Below are 21,398 nucleotides of genomic sequence, written 5' to 3'. Positions count from 1 at the left end.
ATGTATTTGTATTCTCATATAATGGAAATCCCATTCAATTTAACAAACTTCATTAAAAATTAAAAATCCTGGTTGTTGAACTCCTTACTTGCCACACCATACAGGCAAGGCACTTTCCAAAGCGTAACCATCACACTCCTACATTAAAAGATGGACTGAATGCATTACCTAAAGATTGTCAGAACTAATCACATCTCTGTTGCAACTGAAAACACTTTCTGAGTCACTACCTCTGTGCTAAACAAAGAACCGATGTTTATTACATGCCAAAAGACATGGCTATTATTATACACTTGCCATTTAAATTCCAATGATGCATAGCTATTACCGTTAATTAAAATCAGATGTATTAACTGCAGAGAGATACTGTAAATTAATATTCCACTAAAGGCATAGCTCTGATCGAGGTTGCTTAGATCTTAGTTAGGGAACTTAGATCAAGTTAGGGAAAACAAATGTTTTTATATACAAATATATATATTTTATCGGATTTTATGCTAAACTATTCTAATATCTATATCTATAGTATGCTTGAGTTCCAGTAATTAGATTTTTATTTTGGTGTGGAGGGGTTTTTTATCATTTTTGGTATCTGAAAATTGTTTTAGCCTGCATTTTCCCAGATATGATCACAACCTCAACAAATGTCATCTCCTCCTTCAAATACCCAGCTATCTCTCCAACACACCCCTTGCAAAGACTAAGTGTGAAAATTAAGCTCCTTAACGCCTAATGCCATCCCTCCTGAAGACACTAACCCTCATTTTCTTACTTAGTCTCTTTCTTTCCCCCCCATGCAGATAAAACCACCAACTCAACTGCTTTAACAACTTGCCCAACACAACACAGCAAATCTACTTTGGGATTGTACTACAGACCTACAATAAACCTGATGTTGATATCTAACCTGAACAGACCTGTTATTCCTCATCTCATGTCAGCCAAATAGCTGAAATTTCAAAAATGGGCCTGTTTTTCATTCAACTACGATTTAATGAAGTACAGCTGACTGGAGACAAAGGCTGACGCATTCCTTCATCTCACTCTTCCCACACCACTTCATACAGTGCTTCATACCACTTCTGCTAAGAAACAGAAGTTTAATTAGCATCAAGTTAAAACCCAACTGTCCTAGCATTACTCTTCTGGCACCTAAAAGCTAATCTGTGAGCTGGGAAGTTGGACAGTCTCTGAGATGAGGTTATCATCTGCAGTCAGAATCGGGGTGATGAGAAGCTGAATGAAATGAGCTGGCCCTCCCACTTCTCCCCAGTTTTCCTCTAGGTGCCTGCCATCACAAATCAATGCAACAACATGTCTAACCAATAATAATGAAGTCCCAACACATCCAATTATATTCCACATTTAAGAAGCAGTGCTCTTGTAATGGGTTGATGTAATTTTATTTGGTGTACTGAAATTCTCCTAGTCTATGAAAAACCAAAAACATGTATACACTGCTTCTTTTGGTATCTCATCTAATTTTTGTTTCATATTTGCAAAATGGCATTGCATTCTTCCAAATTCTACTGGAGAAGCTACTAACAATGTTTTGTTTGGAAATCTGTGACCAAACATTGTGAGACTGTGCTATTCAAACTAGCAAATGTGTAACTTGCAATACTGAAGTAACTATCAGCCTATGGAAAGCAGCTGCTACATACACTTCGCTACATATCAGAACGTGAGATTCTGGATATGCTGTAGTCATTAAAGGTCAGTGAAAGATTGATTAAGGACTGTCACACACAAAACAGAAAAAATAACTTCTTCAGGCTAAAGAACACACAGGTAAAATCAAAGGGAACAGACGAAGTGAGCTTGTTTCACTGTTAAGTTGCATAATGTCTAGAGAAATCTGCTCTGTGGGTTTCAACATCATAGTTACTCCAATTCTCCAGTTCCTGGAGTAGTCACAAAGAAAACTGCATCACAACAGCTGCAGGAAACCACACACTTCATGATACTTACATTTTGCAATATAATAATAATTCAGTGGCAAGTGGAGAGCCAGTTTATATTCTTATCAGGAATAGGTATTTTTTTCAAATAAATTTTTAAATAATTTCATTGCTTCAAAGAATTACCATTAAACAACTTTAAGAACACTAAAGACAGAACTGATTAATCAGTTAAAGAACTTTGAATCCCATCACTTCTGCACTACCAGAGCACACAGACAGACATAACCTGGCACAAGGCATCATTAACCTGTAGCACAACTTTTGCATAAATAGCTCATACCCAATGGATAAGCATTCCTCTGAAGATCTAGTGTTCTACATCTTTGAAGAGACCAATGTAAACCATGTAAAACTTGCATCAAGAGACCTGAGAATGACAACATGATATACAATGTACAAGCATTTACAAGCCTAAGAAGAAACCTTGATCAGCAATGTGCATGAATTTGGGATCTTCAGTTCAGTCACCACACAAACCAACATGGCCACAAAAATAAATCCATTTTGGACAATTTGAAAAAAGCCTGAATTATAACTACAGTGATAATTTATACATGAATGGAGAATGGCAAGAGGTTGCAATACCAAAACATCTACTCAAGTATTTAATGTAGCATTTTCCCCTATGGGTGCATGTTGCATTGGCAGGCACCCTCTGTAGTACAAAACACACTATGTTCTGAGTTTTGAATATACTTCAGTATCTTACTGGATCACATTAAAAAATAAAATGTACTTTATAAAATAATGTAAAAAATGTAAGTAGGACTATTTCCTTTAGTAGCTGTTAATCTTACCTGAATATCCCATAAGAGGCGTATGGCTTCTGCAAACAGATCTACTAGAAGAGAGGGGTGTTTTTGCTACGCATGTGCTATGCAGGCCTCGCACAGAAGAACTCGTGAGATTCAGTGTGCTAGTGTTTTCTACACAAGAACTTTTGTCCCCAAAATATGATTCTGAAAGGGGAAGGAAAAAAATATTTTTTTTAATTCAGAAAGCAATACATAAATATACCACTTTGAAAACTTTATTTTTCTTACTACAGAGATATCCAAGCAACAACCTCTAATGTCACAGAGGCTCTTTGAAGTATGAAATAAAATAAAAAGAAGTCTGTTTTGAAATCAAACCTTTACTAATGCTTATTTTCCACAATGACGTAAGTTGAGGCACCAATGAAAGCCACTGTTTGCATTGCTAGACTGAAATACTACAGAAGTCACTGTACCACACATAATTTCATATTCTAATGTACCTTACAGTTATGAATGTGGTGTCAGCACCATCTTACATTTGCCTATCAGTTTTTAAATCTATACCTGAAACTGCATGTGTTTATGGGTTTATTTATTTTTGAAGGTCAGCATTCTTTTTTTAATAAAAGAAAACAAAGAACCATGCTCAAAACCTCCTCCACTTGAGAATGGAATGATCTCCCTTTGATTTTATGGGGTTCAGCTCTCAGAAATCATACAATAATCTGGGAAGTATCTGTTATCTGCAGTTTCTTTTACACACATATCTTCAGATTTATCTCTATTTTTAAGTCCTGCAAAATCTCTCAGATCATGTTTCTGTTTAACGAATTATTTAAAATATTTATTTTCAGTTTTCTTGAGATGACTAAAATCAACATCATATCCTTAATTTAGCTTGAATAGTTGCCGTAAGTTGCATAAAAAGGAATTAAAATAGAAAGAGTTTTTCTACTTAGCAGTTACAAAATTCCAGGTATTAAGAGACATGGAAGCCCAAACATTTCTGTTCCCTCTATTAAATTAAAAATAGATCTATAAGAGAGAATACTTTAGCACTGTGCTCAGATGACCCATTAACTGCATGACATTTCCTCATGGTTGGTACAAAAATACTGACAATATTGTTTGATTTTTTTTGTGGGAGATGTTTTTTTTAGATCTTACAAAACTGACATCTGGAAAAAAAAAACCCAACAAAACATCATTAGTTCAGACTGTTTTGTTTGGGGTTTTGGTTGGTTGGTTGGTTTTTTAAGAGTGGACAAATCAGCACTGAAATGCACAGTGATTTTTTAAAAAAAAAATCATTCACAATGCGTAAGTTCACTCAGAAGTTTGGTAGAGAAGACTTTGATTTCCTGGCATAACATGGGGAAAAACGTAATTTTAAAGACCAGATGAACCGAACCACCTTGGGGTATCTTTTAAAACCAGCATTTAACAAGTTATGCACTACTCAAATTGAAATTCTGTTTGTTGTTTGGCATATTTTAGGATTCATGACTGAGCATGTACATTACCCACAACCACGTTACCTTCCTCCCAGTTTACATGTAATGAAGATGTATGCACTTCAGAATGCATTCCAGCAAGTGTTAAGATAATTTCCAGCTCCTTTTATAGGTTTTTCACTGAAAAACATACAATTTGAACAATAGGAACTGGCTGGTGCACACATGTTCAGCAGTCAGGAGCTGAGGTGCCACGTCCTCAGCGGGAGCCAGCAGCCCAGGGTGAACAGCTTTATGCGGAGGATGGCAATAGCAATATCACATTTTAGGACCTCAACATTTTTACAACACATGGAGGATAACAGCATTTAAAACTACACACACACACACACACACACACACACAAAACAAAAAAAAAAACCCAAACCAACCAGCAAAAAAAAAAACAGAAAAAAAAAAAAAGAATAAAGAAAAACCACCACCAAAGAAATCAAACCCAAGTCCCATAACCACCTGAACGCTGTCCAGGTCCCTAGTGAAGCAATACTGTGTTGCAATTCAAACCAAATTATTGACCCCATCAGGGAACCGAGATAATGCTATTAGAAATCTCACATCAAGAAAATAATGATTTATTTAAAGAAGTGTGAAGAACGACCACCATTGTCCTGATGGTTTGAAGGGAAGCGGCGGGGCGGGGGGAGAAAGGTCACTAAGGAGATGGTGCTGCGCCTCGTCAGGCAACCACCGCGTGTAACTGCCCCTTCGACCGAAACAGCGGGCAGGGCGACAGAAGAAAGCGGCCAAGGCCCGTACGGAGAGGGCAACGCAGCACCCCACCTCCTCTTCCGGAAACCGGCGCCTTTACCCCGGCAACCCGGCTAGGGGCGACGCCTTCCCGGCTTGAGCTGCCCGGCCCGGCCCCGCCGCTGGAGAGCTCTCCGGTGCTGCCCGTCGTGCTGCGCGGCGTCTGCAGCAGCCCAAGGGTATAGCGGGGCGGCCGCTCCGCCCGCCCTCCCAACCCCGACGTGGAGGAGCAGCGGCCAGTGTAGGACTCCGAGGTGGCCGAGGCGGTCTCCCGCCGGTACGCGGCCGCCGTACTGCTCGCTTCCAGCATCGCCGACTCGCCCCGAACGGCCACCGCCGCCCCCGAAAATGGCGGCGCCCCCGCCCCGCTCTCACACCCCCGCCCCCGGCGGCCGCTGAGGGGAGCCGCGCGCCCCCGCCGCACACGGGCACAAACAGCGCTCGCCCCGCCGCAGACAGCGCGGCTGCGCACGCAGTGAAAGGGTGATACGGGGCTGCAAGGGAAGGGAGCTCTGCAGAACGGGAGCGGCGCGTTCACCCGCAGCTCGCCCCGCATCCGTTCTTCAGCATCCAGAAACTGCTCCAGCCGCGTCCTCCCTGCTCACGACTTTAGGTACTAAAAGATCCCAATAACAACCACAAAGCTTGTGTACATCTAGAATTGTTAAAACATGCCCTTAGCACGCTCTGACGTGTGTCACATGACTGTAGCATGCATACATACCACTAAAACCGTTCCAATAAACATTCTGACAAGATTTGTCCTTGGAACGTAACACACCTGCATTAAAAAACACTCCAGACAGAAGCCAGCCCTTGCCAGCCCACGGCGCTTCACAGACAACTGCAGTCTGATGGATACTCAGCTTCACAACTGAAATGACAGCAGTTGCAGCTCCTCTGCTGGCATCTGCTCACAGTTCAGACAGCACGTGCTTTCTCAGCAGCGAGTATCATCAGCCTGGTACCAGGAACTTGAATGTCACTGCAGAGCAAAGGATGGCAGGCTGCAGGTGCCCATTCCAGCTACTGCCTGTCCTCAATTTCAAGTCCTACACTGAGCTTTCCTTTTGTCCTGGGCTCAGCAGTAGCAGTCATTTTTCTCCTTCTTAGTAGCTGGTGCAGTGCTGTGGTTTTGACTTTCAGCCTGGGAACAGCACAGATAACACCGATGGTTTTAGCTGCTGCTCAGTAATGTTTACTCCGAGTCTCATGCTCTGCCAGGGAGGAGGGGAAGCCGGGAGGAAGCAGAGACAGGACACCTGATCCAAACTGACCGAAGAGGTATTCCATACCACAGCACGTCATGCCCAGTATATAAACTGGGGCAGTTACCCGGAAGGGCTAGATCACTGTTCAGTCAGGCTGGGTATCGGGTGGTGGGTGGCGAGTGGTTGTATTCTCTCCCCTTGTTATTTCCCTTATCATTATTATTATTATTATTGGTGGTAGCAGCAGTGATTTGCGTTATACCTTAGTTACTGGACTGCTCTTATCTCAACCCGTGGGAATTACATTCTTTTGATTCTCCTCCCCATCCCTCTGCAAGCAGGGGGAGGAAAGGGGGGAGTGAGCGAGCGCTGCGTGGTGCTGTGTTGCCGGCTGGGCTTAAACCACGACACCCTTCCATCAATTCAGAGTGCATTCAGACTCCTGCAGCTGAAGGGGGTTAGACCCTTTTCCTCTTCTCTGACAGAAATCCAAGCATATGACAAGAAAGGCAGAAACAAAGGCAAAGTCCATCTTCCACCTTCCTTCCTTCTGTATGGTCACAGGTTACAACTTAACAGAGTTGCCTTAAGAAAACTGAGAAAAATCATCTCTGGAATAAAGTACATACCTCTGGACTTGGACCATGTTCTTGAAGGCAACAGAATGGCTGTTGATCCCTCTTCCCTCCTCATTTTCTTTGAATAAGCATATCTACAGACACACAATTTATGTACCCAGATTATTCACTATTCTCTCACAAATTCTCATACAGTATCTTGCAATATTTATTGCTGGGAATACTGGCTATGCTACAGTACTTAAAATCAAGTACTAATATAATGTTGGGATCTTTCCATAGGAATATTTCCACGGGGAAAAAGAAAAAAAGGTTATGAAAGTATGTATTTCTGAAAGCCTTTAATAAAGGACCAGTAACCAAAGACTGAGAACTGCTGATTAATTATTGCAAAGTTAACTACATAAGCTCAGAAAAGAAAAATCTTATTAGTACTTTTAACAAAATAGAGGTAGACAGTAACAATGGATTTTGCACCAAAATGGCATAAGACATAACACAGACACACTAGGAAACTATTTTTTCACTGGATATTTAACAGAAAACATGACTTTCTTCACGTAAGAAAAATTGTGATGACTTCTGCAAATACAGTACTTTAAAGAACTGATGTAAAGAATGGAAGAATATTCTTAAGAAGTCAGTTTGTGCACATACATCTTTTTTAACCTATAATCTTTTAAGATCTTCACAAGTAACAGCTTACTTAGGAAATGAAGTTGACCAGACCTTCTTCAGAAAAAAAACTCCAATACATTAACAGGATTTCAACCTACAGTTAAATGTTCTACACTGTCATGCAGTATCACCCACAGGCTAATTCTCAAGGTGTCTCTGTCTATACTAGACTAGAAATTCTGAAGATGATTCTATTCTGTCTACACAACATGGAAAAATGGCAAATTCCTATGTACTGAACAATGTTTCCTTAGATGAAAAGAAGTGGCACTTGCAAAAGTAACCTGGAATAAGAAAAAAATAACTTAAAATTTTCTGTTACACCTCATAGTTGCATAAAACCTGATCAGTGTTCTCGCTCTCTCACACTCAACACAAAGCCTGCTGTAACTTTCTTCCAAACCTTGAGAAGGAAATTAATTCATCAGGCAACTGGACAGTTTAAGAAGAGCAGGGTTCTTACCTTATCTAAAAAAGCCTGTAGAGAAAGCTTAAAACATTTATTAGAAATACTTAAGCATTCAAATGCACGTTCTCTCTTTGAAATTCTCTATTAGTAAAGGTCTACCAAAAAGTCCAGTTATACCTTACACTCTACTAACATGAACAGGCTGGGTAAAACTAACCAGATGGCTTTTAGAAGTGTCTGAAACAAATGTAGACCTTCTGAAGTACAGAAGCAAAGACTTTCTCCCCTTTACAATTACCTTTTATTATGTATTTCACTCTTAGCCAGGGTGTGAGGAACGTAAATTAAAAGGCAATTTTAGGGCTTCTATGAAGACAAAGAGGACTTAATCCTTCAGAGAACAAGTATTTTCCATGCCTAGTTTATTCTCATTACACCATAATCAAGTGCTGGCAATTACCGTCTTAAAAGCTACGAAAACAGGATTGCAACTCAGCAACAAATTTAGTATCAACTCTATACTCAGTTAGAAGTTACTGTCCTATAGACCTTCTCTAGAATGCTTAGTATTAGCAAATTTCACTACAGATACTCAAGGTATGCTCTATTTCTATCAGAGAAATTCTGCCTAAGGGACTCATCAATAAGTGAAGACATTTATATGCTTAATGGAACAACAACTGTTGTTTTCACTGGAATCAATTACTATCAGAAGAAAAAACTTGCTTCTCAGTATATAAAAGTGATGGCAAATGTGAAGAGGAACAATTACATACACAAGCGCACCGCAGTAAGTGCATGGCTTAAGTAGGGTTTTGTTTGCAGGTTGGTTTGATTGGTGTTTTTTTTTCGTACTCTTTTAAAGTGCTTTCTCTGATCTGCCATCAAAACATGCTTGTTGAAGGACAGATGTGAGCATGGTTGATATCACACGAATACAAAAATTAAACATTCAAGCTATTGCTTTGACTTGAATATTAAAAAAAAAAAAAGCCCACCGTGTATTTAAGTACACATTGGAAGTGTTTCTACGTCTCTTATATACAACCAAAGAACATGTTACACTCAGATTATTAGAAGCAGCCTGTTCTGATACAGTTTACGAAGTGACAAAGCCAACAGTAAAGCTATTGCTTTACTTTTGCAATGTAAACATCTCAAAGAATATGCTAACAGTTTCAGAGATGAGATTACTTAAATCAGTAGAACCAAAGCAAGTGGGCATATCAACCTTTTGTCTCTATGAGGCTTAGCTCAGAAGCTCAGGCTGTACATTTATTCTTTGAAGGACATCTTCTGGCATGCAAAAGACAGGATTGACTGCCTTGATTTGTTCTTCTCCTAATAAAGATAGTCCAGCAATTCCAAATAGGGTATGAAATGGATCCACCTGGGGGAAAAAGAAAAAGAGTTTGTGTCTGTTTCCAAAGATGTTCATGTTCAAATGTTCATTCATACAAGCTTTTCATTTGTATGGCATGAAGCTTCTGTTTGCTAGGAAGAGGCTGAAAACCCCCATGGCTGAAGGAGACAATGCAACTGAACAAAGCTTTCATTTGTGCTGACAGGCAAGACAGCTTCCACAGCATGTATCTACAATACTATGATTTACTCAGAGATGCTTGCCAATTGTCTCTTAAGACAATTTTCAACTCTGAATTTGACAGGAAGCACTCGTTTGCCTCCATTACCATTAAATGTCACAGGGTAGCAGAAGCAAAGAAGAGATTTTAAAAGTAAGTTTGATCATCCATAAGTATCGCTTCCATAAATTCCCCATTTGCTCTTCAGCAACCTTTTAATTGTCTTCAGCTCTTTAATGGTCTCTGAATACAGAGTTGTGCTGTAAAATCTTGAGAGGGGAGAAGCAACCTACTGTGAAAGAAAATTGAAGGAAAAAATATAAGAAAAAACCCAGAAGAGACAGGAGCAGTGATGTGGTGTCCAAGTATTCCTTCACTGTATGAAACTTCCCTAAAAGCACTTACCACCACATAACTGCAGCAGATTATGAAGTCTCATTAAAAGCATCCTGTCAATGGAGTTAATCAACCATTCTACAAAAACCTATCCAAAAGTCCCTGTGCCGTCTGGTGCAGCATACATCCTGTTTGCTTTAGTGGAACTTCTAGATCTCACTGCAAAGGTTCTATAATGCAGTAAACTAAGCCAAATTACCATGTTGCAGCCATATACAGGATCCTCAACCACTGATCACAGCCTAGAAGGTTCAAACTACACTACCACAGCAAGTCTCACTCCTCAATGGATTGGCAACCACATTATTAGTGCGGTCAAAGCTTAGACTTATATATACTTGCTCCTGCCCAGAACTGAGTATATGGCCATAAAGGAGGGGTAAAATAAATAAGCAGTAAAATAATAATAATGAATAGTACACTTTAGGAATGGCAAGACAGATGGACAGGCCCAGAAGGGGAGATGGTCCCCAATGGGAAGTGTGCAAGTGAAGTTACAGATTCAATCTGTTGATGAACAATGTGTGTTCAGGGAAACCGAAATTCCTAGAAGATACATCTACTGCCATCTGCTCCTTTCTGCAATCTTCTTCAAAGCAAATAACAAGGAAACACCCGCTGAATGACAACCAAGAGCTAATAAGCACAGCTACTGAAGTTAAGTTATTGAGAATTAGCTGCTTGGAACTTAAAAAAATATAAAAAAATGACAGAGCTATCTTTTGTGAAGTGGTTCAAAACCTGAAGTACAATCACAACATCAAATCAAGACTGGAACCTAAAACTAACTAAAAACAAAACCAAAAAACAACACCAAACAAAAAAGCCCAACAACAAACCAAAACCCCCACCACACTAACCCCCCCAAATAAACACCCCCATCCTAGCCAAAACAAACATCCTCAAACAAACCAACCCCACAAGCCTCCAAAGCAACAGGTTTGTTAGGAATGAGTTTTTACAGGAACAAAGCAAAAACCTGTAGGTGTCAACACCTCTATGGCAGCACCCACTTCAACAATGGGTAACAGGTAAAAATAATATGAAATGACCACTAACATAACACACAAAAAACCTCTCAATGGAGCCTGCATTAGACATGGAGGAAAGGCTCTGCAAAGGTGCTCTTCTAGCAAGACAAAAATACTTCAATAGCTCAAATTTAATCTCAAAGCCAGAAAAGCATAAAGATTTTAAGAGTCACACTTCTCAGGGAGAATTCTGAAAAGGGAAAAAGTCTTTCTGTGTGCTCTTTAGAAATACAAAAGCCTTCCAATTTTAAGAACACCAAAATACTTCCCAAATGACAGACCAGAATAAGGAGATTTCTCCCCTTCCCCCAACTGGGAATGTATCATCTTGCAAAGAAACAGAAAGCTACTTCAGTTCTTAAGTTGTTTGTGAAGAAAGGAGAAGACATGGTCAGCTGCAATAGAATGAGCAATAAAATGAGGTCCCCTTTGTGACCTCTGACAAATAAGCAGCCAACTGCTTTACAGGAATTGCACTGAAGTCTCAGAATACTTTTATCTGTCCAGGATCCTTGAAAGATGGCTTTATTTGCCATTTTACCTGGGCAATCTCCATTATTTCTTCTTGAAACCAGAGAGCACAGACCACCTAAACCATAACTGCTCTCTCAAACAAGTAGAAAATTGTACCAACACGCTCTTCATAATGTTATCACAAAACCTTTTTCCTCCCTCCTCGTATAGACAAATGCCAGTGAGAGGCAGTTGCTGGGCTGGCACAGAACAAAAGCTAACATATAAAGATTCTTAATAAAAACTTACAGCTCATTTAGATCAGGCAAAACCATGAAGAGAGTCGATGACTACTTCACCTGCACTGGACTCTAGCTTGCATATCGTTTACAGAACAAACCAAACTCCTAAACCCCCACACATCCCCCCTGCCAAAAATAAAAAAAACAAACAAACAAAAACAACAACAAAAAAAGACCAAAACAAAAAACCCAAACCAAACCAACCAACCAAAAAAGAAAAAAAAAAAAACACACAAAAAACCAAAACACCAGACACAGTACTTTTACAGAGGTCTTCCAAGTGGTCTTGTAAGAAACAATTTGTGTGGTATGCGTTATGAGAACCAAGCCAGGATTTGTAAGGAAGGGCAACTGACTTCAGTGGGGAATATCACAGCGCAGGTGTGACATAAAGTATGTGCTGCCCAAGCAAGCCTTCAAAAGCAACTCTACCCTAATCTTTCCTACAAAGCAAACTGCAGGCTCTGCAGAATGCTTACACCTGGATCACAAGTTGAGCTACACTCAAATGAGAAAATTTACCTTCCCAGTTGGAATTTTCAGTTACGTGTCTTACATAGTAAGGGGTTATTTACCATATCTCCTGGTCTGTCAGCAAATCCTCCTGTCTCCTCATCCTGGCAAGCCAAAATAAAGCAGCGCAGCTTCTCTCTGTCAATCCAGTGTAATCTACCAATCATCTTCAAAGATGCTAGCACCCACCACGAATAACATACATCAGGTAACTGGCAAGCAGAAAAGCAGATTATTATTTGATTTTGTTTTAAACATGACACTGTAAATTTTACTGGTGATTCTGCAAATTACTAAGTGTGCTGTCACAATACTGTTGCAGAGAAACAACACTTGAAGAGCTTACTTGGAGTAAAAGACAAGAAAGTTCCTGGGTGCAGTTTCTTTTCAGAGGACTTCCCTTTTTCAGGAAGGAAAAGTCTCTTTCTCAAACCTCTTCTTCAGGAAACAAAACCACAAGAATGTGATTTTGAAGTGCTTTTCACCTGCTGTGGAAGAGGCTAAAAAACCACAGCCCCTTTTTCAGGAGTACAAAGAACTTCGTATCAATTACTTTTTGGTTGTTTGGTTGGATTTTTTTTCCATGGCAAGGGGTTGAACAGAGCAGGGGAAGCATTTTTAATTGGTTATCTATTTATCAGTCAAGATTATTTGAGGTCACACAATTCCCTAGTGTGATGAGGAACACTATTATACCCAGGATCTACATACAGGAAAACAGTAATTTTTGCACAGATTCTACAGAAGAGATCATTCCTCATGTCAGAAAATATTAAAGCCCCAATTTAACAGGATACTGGTTAAAGTAGTCAGCAAGACATACGCCCATATGTGTACCTTCCTAACCCGAGTACTCACACCAAGCGTAACTAAGGACTGCATGACAGATGTTAGTGACAAAATTAAGAGTCAAAATGAAGTCCTAACTTCTTTGAAAAGTTTATTAAATATTTCATAGAAGTCATGATGTTTTCCAGAAGTACTTCATTTTAGAAAAAATAATCTCTACTGAAGTCTGAGCAAAGAAAAAAAGCCACCTAATACCTTCTCTGGTCGTCCGTTGAGACCCCCGGAAGGTAACTGACGTTCACAAAGCCACCAACCCAGCAAGTCAACGTTTATTTGATGCAACTGGTCTGTTATAGCCAGGAATCCTGTGCAACAATAGATCTAAAATTACAGACATAAATTGGTTGTGTATTTAAAGACTATAGTTAGCAGACTAAATGCAGGAAGATCTCAAAGCAGGAGTACGGCCATGCAAACAATACAAAATAAACATACATTTTAACTTTTGGTTTTACTTTTCCATTAGTATGTTATTGATACAGTTGCACTGTATAAAAGTACCAGCTATATGATGTAATTACAGGACAGTAAGATTTTACTAATATAAGAACTTAACGCACTTGGAGAAAAAGTCTAAAAGATCAGGCAGTTTTATTTTAAGATAATGGACTCTGAAGCCAGAGAAGCCAAACTGATTTCTGCAGGCGGGATATGGCCTATATGAAAATTCTGCATCCAGCATGCGGTTTATTCCTGTATGTGCCTCTTCACCAGCAGCTTGCGGACAGCAAACTAAAGACCTTCTAAGACATTCTCTAGAAACAGGTTACCCTGATCTTTAACTATCCTGGCAATCCCACATATATCTAGCCATGTCACGCTTGCTGCCAATGTGCCATGTAACATATGTGCATGGATTAATCCATGTTTACTTTTTTCTGGGAAATAACATTTACAGTGCAACAGCACACAAAGAAGTTGTGAATGCTTCATCCCTGGCAGTATTCAAGGCCAGGCTGGACAGAGCCTTGGGTGACCTGGTTTAGTGTGAGATGTCCCTGCGCATGGCAGGGGTGTTGGAACTGAATGATCTTAAGGTCCTTTCCAACCCTAACTATTCTATGATTCTATGATACACTGGTCACCTTTCATGCAGTCACTAGGAAAGCAGCCAAAGCACAAACCACAAGAGACAAAAACCTCAACTGAAAACCACTCATCATCACCTTTTCCTAATTAAAACACACACCCAAAACAACAAGGAAAAATAACAAGAAAAGCACCCATCAACAGGGATGTGCCTATCTGAGAACAGTAAAAAAGTTTTATATTCCCAGAAAACTTTTGAACTATTGTGCAGGTAAAGGAGTTGCGCTTTACAGTGGTTCAAGGAGTATGTGAATATGCACAACAGATCTAATCCTTCCTGGAAATGCCAGCTGCAAAGAGAGTGCATTCAGCTACTTTGGTGACTTCCTTGAACAGTAGAACACGGTCCAGCCATCTAGACCATATAGGCAACCCTATACCAGTTGGTTTGAGTTTACTTTTTCCCCTCCCCTTGAGAAGGTTCACATCTCATTTTTATTTGAGCTCAGCAGCTGATAAGTGTCAAACATAACACATAACAATTGACCTTTATGTTTCATGATTTGCGGCACAGTGTACAACATCTCTATTAATACCAATTTCAATTTCTCTAAAAATTCCTTGTGCTAACTACTTCAACATCACTATGTGAAGACTGAAACACAGTCCTCTAAGTTATTCCCTTATGACATTCATCACACACACACACACACACTGTAATGGCCCAAATCTCTGATTTATCTAGCTATTTGCTTGTTTATTTTAACTAAGGTACTAGAATCAGGCATTTTGGAAACAAGAAAGGTTTATCAGTTGACATCCTTGATAGACACTGTAAAGAAATGCTTAAGGCAGTATGTGATGCTTGCAATTTTAAAACATTTCCATATGAAGCAAAACTCACCTGCCCTGCATGCGATTCGGAACCTGGTCTACAACCAAATCCTCCATCAAAGTTCATACAGGACAAAACGAATTCTACTGCTTTTCCCACATCAATAGCATCCAGCCTTCCCTGCAAGTCAGAAAAGCAACTAATGCACTTTATATACTACCAAGCTCGTTATGTTCAGAAACTTCAGCAGTACCAAACAGAAGATTTTGCATGTGTACACATAATGATTTAGGACTTACCAGAAGTGCAAGAGTTGCTGCAGCACAGAATGAGAACCTTGTATCTATTTCTCCTAGAAAGCGAGGATAGGAAATGAAATAAGAGTATTTTTATTAACAACAATAAAAATATATTTAAATCACCACTAAAAGCATGAAACAGTATGTTAAAGTACCAGGTTCTACACAGAACAAAAATCAGCCAAAAACTGCTCTTGTACTATTTCCCTTTCCAGCCCATGAATTATTCCTCACTAATTTAGAAAGTGTACATTAAAACTGTTTTGTTTACTGCACATAAGAGCAAACAGTTTATAATAAGCTGGTGTACAGTCAGATATATAGCCAAATCAATTCAACTAGTGGTAATTTACAAATAACTACACAATTTTAGAGTTTCTGTAGTGTAGACAATCACAGAGCCGTGGACTCAAAAATACCCAGACATGACTCTTCACCTGCCTTAAATCTAGGCAGAAGTAGAAGCCACTTTTGTATTTAGAGTAAGACTGATAAAAGTTGCATACTTTTATCTGGAAGCTAAACCAGAAAGGCTACATCTATAGCAGAATGATGCTCAGGAAGTCCATACCAATGTAACTCTCCTCACACAAACTCCAAACAATTAATACTTGAAGTCAAAATTTAAAATTGAACCCATCCACAAGCAGTATTTTTTTGGTTAAACTGATACAAGACTTTTCTTCTTCATCAATTCACAGGCTGATAAATACAAACCAAACCTGTGCTGTTATGTCCTACATCAGGTACTGCATTCCTTCAGTTGCACTGTTAACTTCCTCCCACAAATAACATAAATCCATTGTGCATTCGGTATGTTTTAGTACTTTAATTTTATTAAAATGTAAGCGTTCCATGGGCTATTTTCCATGGAACTAAATATTTATGCTACAGCGTAAAAATATCAGCTTTGCTCATAAAGAATTTACGTGCAGAAACAAAATCAGTATTAAGAGAAGTTCATTAGTACAAACCCAATTTTTCTCACTCCCATATACTGAAAGATGCTTCCACAGCTGTCATGCATAAAGATCGTAGCTGAATGCCATCAAATAACATGCAATTTTGTATCCCTTATGAAGTAGCTTATCTGCTGTATCAAAGCATTGTCAAGTTACAAATGCTCAAAAGTTTTTTTCTTTCAGAGATGGACAATTTTAATACAAGAATAAACCTGAAGTTTAGAACATTTATGAAAGGAATGAAACATATCTCAGCACTTGACAAAATCTCCTTTTTCATAACTCAGAAATAAGTGTTCACATACAAAACATAAGCAAAAAGATCACCCAAGGAAACTTAAGCTCACAGACTTAATACATGTCAACCAAACCAGTAAATTTTAATGATCTAAAAGTTACCCCATTTGTCTCCAGCAAATGATCCATCCTCTTGTTGCAAGCTCTGTATATATTCAACAATTCTATTTACATCAACAACATGCAGACTATCATATAAGATAAGAATCTGGGAAAAAAGACACAGTAACAATCAGAGAGAGGCAAAAATTTAAAAAAGTCTATTTCTTTAACAAAAAAAAAAAATCCTGGATTTATAAAAGACTTCATTTAACTGTGAATGCTACCTGATAAGGCTTACTAAAGTAAAATGTCATTCACTGCAGTTCATCTATCTCTGCCTAAAAACTGTTAGGAAACTCTTACTGTTAAGAAACACTTGAGTGCAAACATAGGCAATTCAAGCTGAACTCTTTCGCGCTTTGTTACTTTCCAGCTTCCAGCTCACTTCTCAAAAGCATAATCAGGTTTGTTTGTTTTTATGTCAGCATTACGCAGAACAGACATTTAATTTATGGCTAATTTCATAACGGTATAATGACATCCTAGATTTACAGATATGTAGTATGAGCACTGCTGCTACTTGGATATATGGCAAGGTTAAGTTAAACTGCTTGTTACTAACAGCACTTACAGTCCAAGCCTGTCAGCAATGATTAGTTTCAAATGATTTTTATTTACATTCACTTTTTCAAATATAATGAGGAGACCCAAACTGCAGTAACTGAAGTATGAACAGTATGAGTAGACACTAACTGTACAGTCAATAAAAAAACAGATGTCATAGGGAATATAAAGTTTGTTGAGCTACCACTGATCTGAGCCAGTAAATCCATATGACAAAGCAATACTGTTTCTGAGCCCCAGCCAGCTTCCTGGTTTTACTCATAACTTGCATAATATGTAATGAGAGGAATTAAGAATTAGAAAGAAGAGTTCAAACTAAGCAGTATTATAGCACCAAGCCTGAAAAATACCAACAAGCATGACTTTGAACACCCAGAGTTAGATGGAATCTTTCAATTGTTAGATAAAATTTAAGTCTTAAGGAAATGAAAAAAAAAGAACATACAACTCTAACAGAAAATATATAATCATAGCATACTCCTTAAAAAGCAAATCTGAACAAATTGCTATTAATAGTCAAAGGAAGATGTGACATGACTCTTACACATTCTGGGTATGTCTCTTTGCTAAGAACATGCATGCTCATTAAGACATGCTGTTTTAATGAACAAAAGTGTTACATCAGCACTTGCTAAAACTTCGCAACTTTGCACATCTAGAGCTGCATTCAGTTAGCACGAAAACATCCTCCAGTAACATCAAGTATCTACTTAAGAACAAACATCTCTAACAACCTCAGATTGTACCCCCTTCTTATACTGCATTAGAATTTGTGAAGGGAATTTGACTGGGCAATTTGGAACAGCCCAGATGTCACAGCCTAAAGAAACTTTAGTTTCCTGGTTCTCACAGTACTTGAGTAATTCTAGAGCTAAACTGGTGATAAATACCAACTTCAGAGCAGATAATAAATGCCAGCACTTGCCACTAACCCAAGAAAACAGCACTCTTCTGTCCTACCTAAGGCTTTCAAATCAAACACCTTAAATCCAACACACTTTCTTCCTAAAACAGGGAATCTTATTTATTTGTAACACCATTTAGATATTTCTTCCATAAGACTGGACCAGAGAGAAGTTATGCAGCAATAAAACAACAGTTCAGAAACATCTGAGCCTTTTTGGTATTTTTTTCCACAACATGAGTTTTCATGAGAACAAAAGCAAAACAAAAAAAAACCAAAAACCACAACAAAACAAACAAGAGGAGAGTGACAAATTAAATCTACAGTGGAGATGATGGCAATGAAAAGATTAGGTTGAGAATTACTCTTTCTCAGGGAAAGAGTACACACCATCTAAATTGAATGCTCGGGAGACTGGTATCATTTTTAAGTTATACACAAAAAAGCAGATTTGAGGAACACAGCAAGAACCAAGTACTACAGTGTTTTTTTTGTACAGTACTAACATCTAAACACAGTATGTATAATTATACATATTACATAGTTTAGATATATACTTATTTATATTATATAATTGTTAATACATTATAATATCTATCAATCATATTCTACAGTAATGCATACATGAAAAAAAAAATCCAAAACTTTACTCTTATTCTGGTCATACTTATCTTTCACCTCAGTGTACACTATAAAGATTTTATAAAATCCAAATTTTACCTACCAAAAGCTCAAGCAAAGCCTGTAGCTAAGAGCATTTAAAAAAAACTGCAGCAAAATTATCAAGAATGCATTAAATTATCATTAAAAAACACAGCCTTCCAAAATCTGACCATTTTGTAGGAAACAATACAGCCAAATGCTAAAGTTTTTTGTTTGATTTTTTTTTTGTTTAAGAAGGAATTCAAATAGTTTTTCCATTGGCATCTCACAGGACCTGGCTCATCAGTCTGCAGTCATCAAAAGCAGTAAATGCAATGGTTTCTTCTAAAATTGCCCTGCTACATTTACCTGGACAGCACTGAGGGTATAGAGGAGATGAGGATCATGACCTATGCTGGCACTTATTCCACCACATTCATGTTGACATGATTCGATGAATTCCAGAATTTCTTCTTTATTCATTCGGTGCAGCTGCCCCATGAGATCCATTGCTGTCAGCCCCCAGTAAACACCACTCATCCTCAAATACTCCGACATACAGTATTCCTAAGTAGTGCATTATTTTAGTTCTTCATCAGATAAGCACATAATCAGTAGAGAACAATGAAAATACTACAAACTGTAAACATTAGCTAATGTATGTCAACCATCTTTCATCCCATTAACAACTTACTAGACAGCAGCCCCTCACACATACTCTGCAGATAATGCATTTGTCCACATACGCACACATACAGGCACATGTATATGCATGTATCTACATGTACTACTTTCCCTTCCTCCCGTTTTGTCTAGTTCAAAGTATCAATATCAAATTAAACGCATGCAGGTAGTTTAGCACCAATTCAGTTATTACCTTGGTATTCAAACTACCACTCAAATTACCATCCCAGCTAGTCTCAAAAATAACGAACCTACCATTTAATGAAACTGTCAAGTGCCAAAACCGCCACAATCTAAAGCTGCACTAGGAAATGAAATTTCATCCTGAATTCTCTTAAACCAATCACATCACCCACACCACCCATAAACATTGTTTTCTACTTTCTGAGCACAAGAACAATCATAAGCAATAGTGCTTAGAGTTCTTTTGCAGACAGCAGAGGTAACTGCATGTTTTCTTCAGACACAAGCAGTTACTGACATCTTTCATCTACTGGGACCGGAATACTGTCTGGGCCTGATGGCCCAAGGCTATAAAACTGCTGTTTGTTAAAGTGTTTCTCAAACCCAGGAAGCACAGGGCAGTACTGTGGTGGGATTCCCCATGCCGTCCCATCAAAAGAGCAGCATGTAAATGTAGCTATAGTCCTTGCGCATTCTAGCGGGTGAAAATGCAACAAGCAGCTCATTTCTCAGGTCTCAGAGTAATTCTAGAGCTAAACCAATAATCTTCAAATTTACACTCAGATAATACATGCCAAAACTCATCATAGACCTCGAGATATTAACAAAGATGTCCTTCTTTTGCACTTGGGATTGCAGGGTGAGAATGAGCTGGCTTGTGAACAAGAATTTATGACTATTAACACTGCAGCTGTACTGACACGAGTCGATACCTACATAATCATCTTTCTTTGTTCCATACGAAGCTATATAGTCCGCGTGTTTCTCCGAGAGCAACGTGCTTGGGGCATCGGGTCTTATCACAACATCCTTTTGGGGTGTCCCCTGTAAGAAGTACCAACAAAACGCCGGTTGTGCGGTCAGTTCAGGCTGTGGGACCGGGGTGTAACCCAGCCGCCACCGGGACACGGACAAACTCGGTGGTGAACACGGGCTGACCCCGTGCCCCCAGCGCTACCTTCCCAGCCCGGCTACGGCCACCGCCGCCGCCCCTAGCGAAGAGAGCGAGCGGAACCCTCCCGTAAAGCTCAGCGGAACCGCCCTTCTCCACGAACACCCCGAAACACCAGGAGCCGCGGAACCCTGCTCCACCGCCAAGGGGCCGAACCGGGCCACCACGCCGCCATCCCCGGGCCAGGCCCGCTCTGGCCCCGTAGGGCCGAGAACCACACCTGGGGCCGCCCCCAGCCCGTCAAGCGTAAGCGGAGCGCGGCTGGAAGCCTGCGCGTCCCCCCCGAGGAGAAGGCGCGGGCTCGGCCTACCCACTGACCCCGGGCCAGGCACTCTCGCCGGCGCGCCCAGCGATACCCACCATCTTGGCCGCCTGCACCGGAAGGAGTGTGGTGCTGCGGGGCGGAGCACGGCGGGGCGGCGGCGGCAGGGCCTCGCTATGGCTGCCCCAGGGCCGCCCGAAGGCAGCGGCGGTCACGGCCCGGGGCCGCGCCAGGTGAGGCGGCAGCCTGACGTACCGCCAGCGGGGCCTGCCGAGCCGAGCGTCGCCTAAAGCTGCCTGTGCGGCCCAGCCGCCATCGCCTCCCGGTGGGTGGCCCTACCGCGGTCCGCGGCTCTCCCACCGAGGAGAGGAGAGGAGGGGGCCGGGCGGTCGTTCAGGTCTGCCGCTGCAGGGCCACGCTGCTGGGGTGGGCCACGTCCCGCTCTGCGCCGGGAGCCGCGGCAGGGGCCACACTGGGGCCTCGGGGGTGCACGAGCAGTTCTGCACAGCTAAAGGTCACCTTGACACGGGGGAAGCGGGTGAATTTACATACACTGACTGCAGCTGCGCGCTTTCCTGCGTCACAGCCCATTTAGACATGGGTCCGGTTTCTTTTTGTGACCTCAGTTCCCAAATCCCAAGATTTTAGCTACAGAGAAGGTAGCGATAACTTTAGTTCAAAACCACCCTTTGCTACC

At 40.3% G+C, this 21,398-nt stretch overlaps 3 protein-coding genes and 1 non-coding gene across 8 annotated transcripts in view; 1 reads left to right on the top strand and 3 right to left on the bottom strand.

The window, feature by feature from the left end:
• Nucleotides 1-5,343, bottom strand: part of MSH4 (mutS homolog 4) — a 29,249-nt gene extending 23,906 nt beyond the window's left edge. For 3 of the 5 annotated variants that reach the window (XM_061469795.1, XM_061469796.1, XM_061469797.1), the window contains exons 1-2: nt 5,017-5,343; nt 2,762-2,923 (exon numbers count right to left, since the gene is read on the bottom strand). In XM_061469795.1, the coding sequence (XP_061325779.1) occupies nt 2,762-2,923; nt 5,017-5,293 (439 nt within the window). In that variant the 5' untranslated portion in view covers nt 5,294-5,343. Of the gene's footprint in view, nt 1-2,761; nt 2,924-3,007; nt 3,050-4,689; nt 4,774-5,016 lie in introns of those variants that run through there. The other 2 variants (XM_061469798.1, XM_061469800.1) reach the window with 2 other exon arrangements.
• The window catches only part of SLC44A5 (solute carrier family 44 member 5), a 175,720-nt gene that overhangs the window by 43,290 nt on the left and 111,032 nt on the right, over nt 1-21,398 (top strand). The window lies entirely within an intron of this gene.
• On the bottom strand, nt 6,963-21,028 carry RABGGTB (Rab geranylgeranyltransferase subunit beta). Its single transcript, XM_061469794.1, has 9 exons — nt 20,800-21,028; nt 20,205-20,312; nt 18,990-19,187; nt 16,511-16,616; nt 15,150-15,202; nt 14,920-15,030; nt 13,182-13,307; nt 12,200-12,349; nt 6,963-9,249 (listed from the first exon to the last, which is right to left on the bottom strand). The coding sequence occupies exons 1-9, from the start codon at nt 20,800-20,802 to the stop codon at nt 9,109-9,111; spliced, it is 996 nt and encodes a 331-aa protein (XP_061325778.1). The 5' UTR covers nt 20,803-21,028; the 3' UTR covers nt 6,963-9,108.
• Nucleotides 19,998-20,080, bottom strand: LOC133277689 (small nucleolar RNA SNORD45). Its single transcript, XR_009746279.1, has one exon. It is a non-coding gene; the product is annotated as a small nucleolar RNA SNORD45 (small nucleolar RNA).

Source organism: Pezoporus flaviventris, unplaced genomic scaffold, assembly GCF_033815535.1.
Source record: "Pezoporus flaviventris isolate CSIRO_AGI_PZ_B2104156 unplaced genomic scaffold, CSIRO_AGI_Pfla_v1 ptg000059l, whole genome shotgun sequence".
Lineage (NCBI taxonomy): Eukaryota > Metazoa > Chordata > Aves > Psittaciformes > Psittacidae > Pezoporus > Pezoporus flaviventris.
The sequence above is the reverse complement of the archived record's forward strand: the minus strand, read 5'-3'. Positions and strand labels throughout refer to the sequence as shown.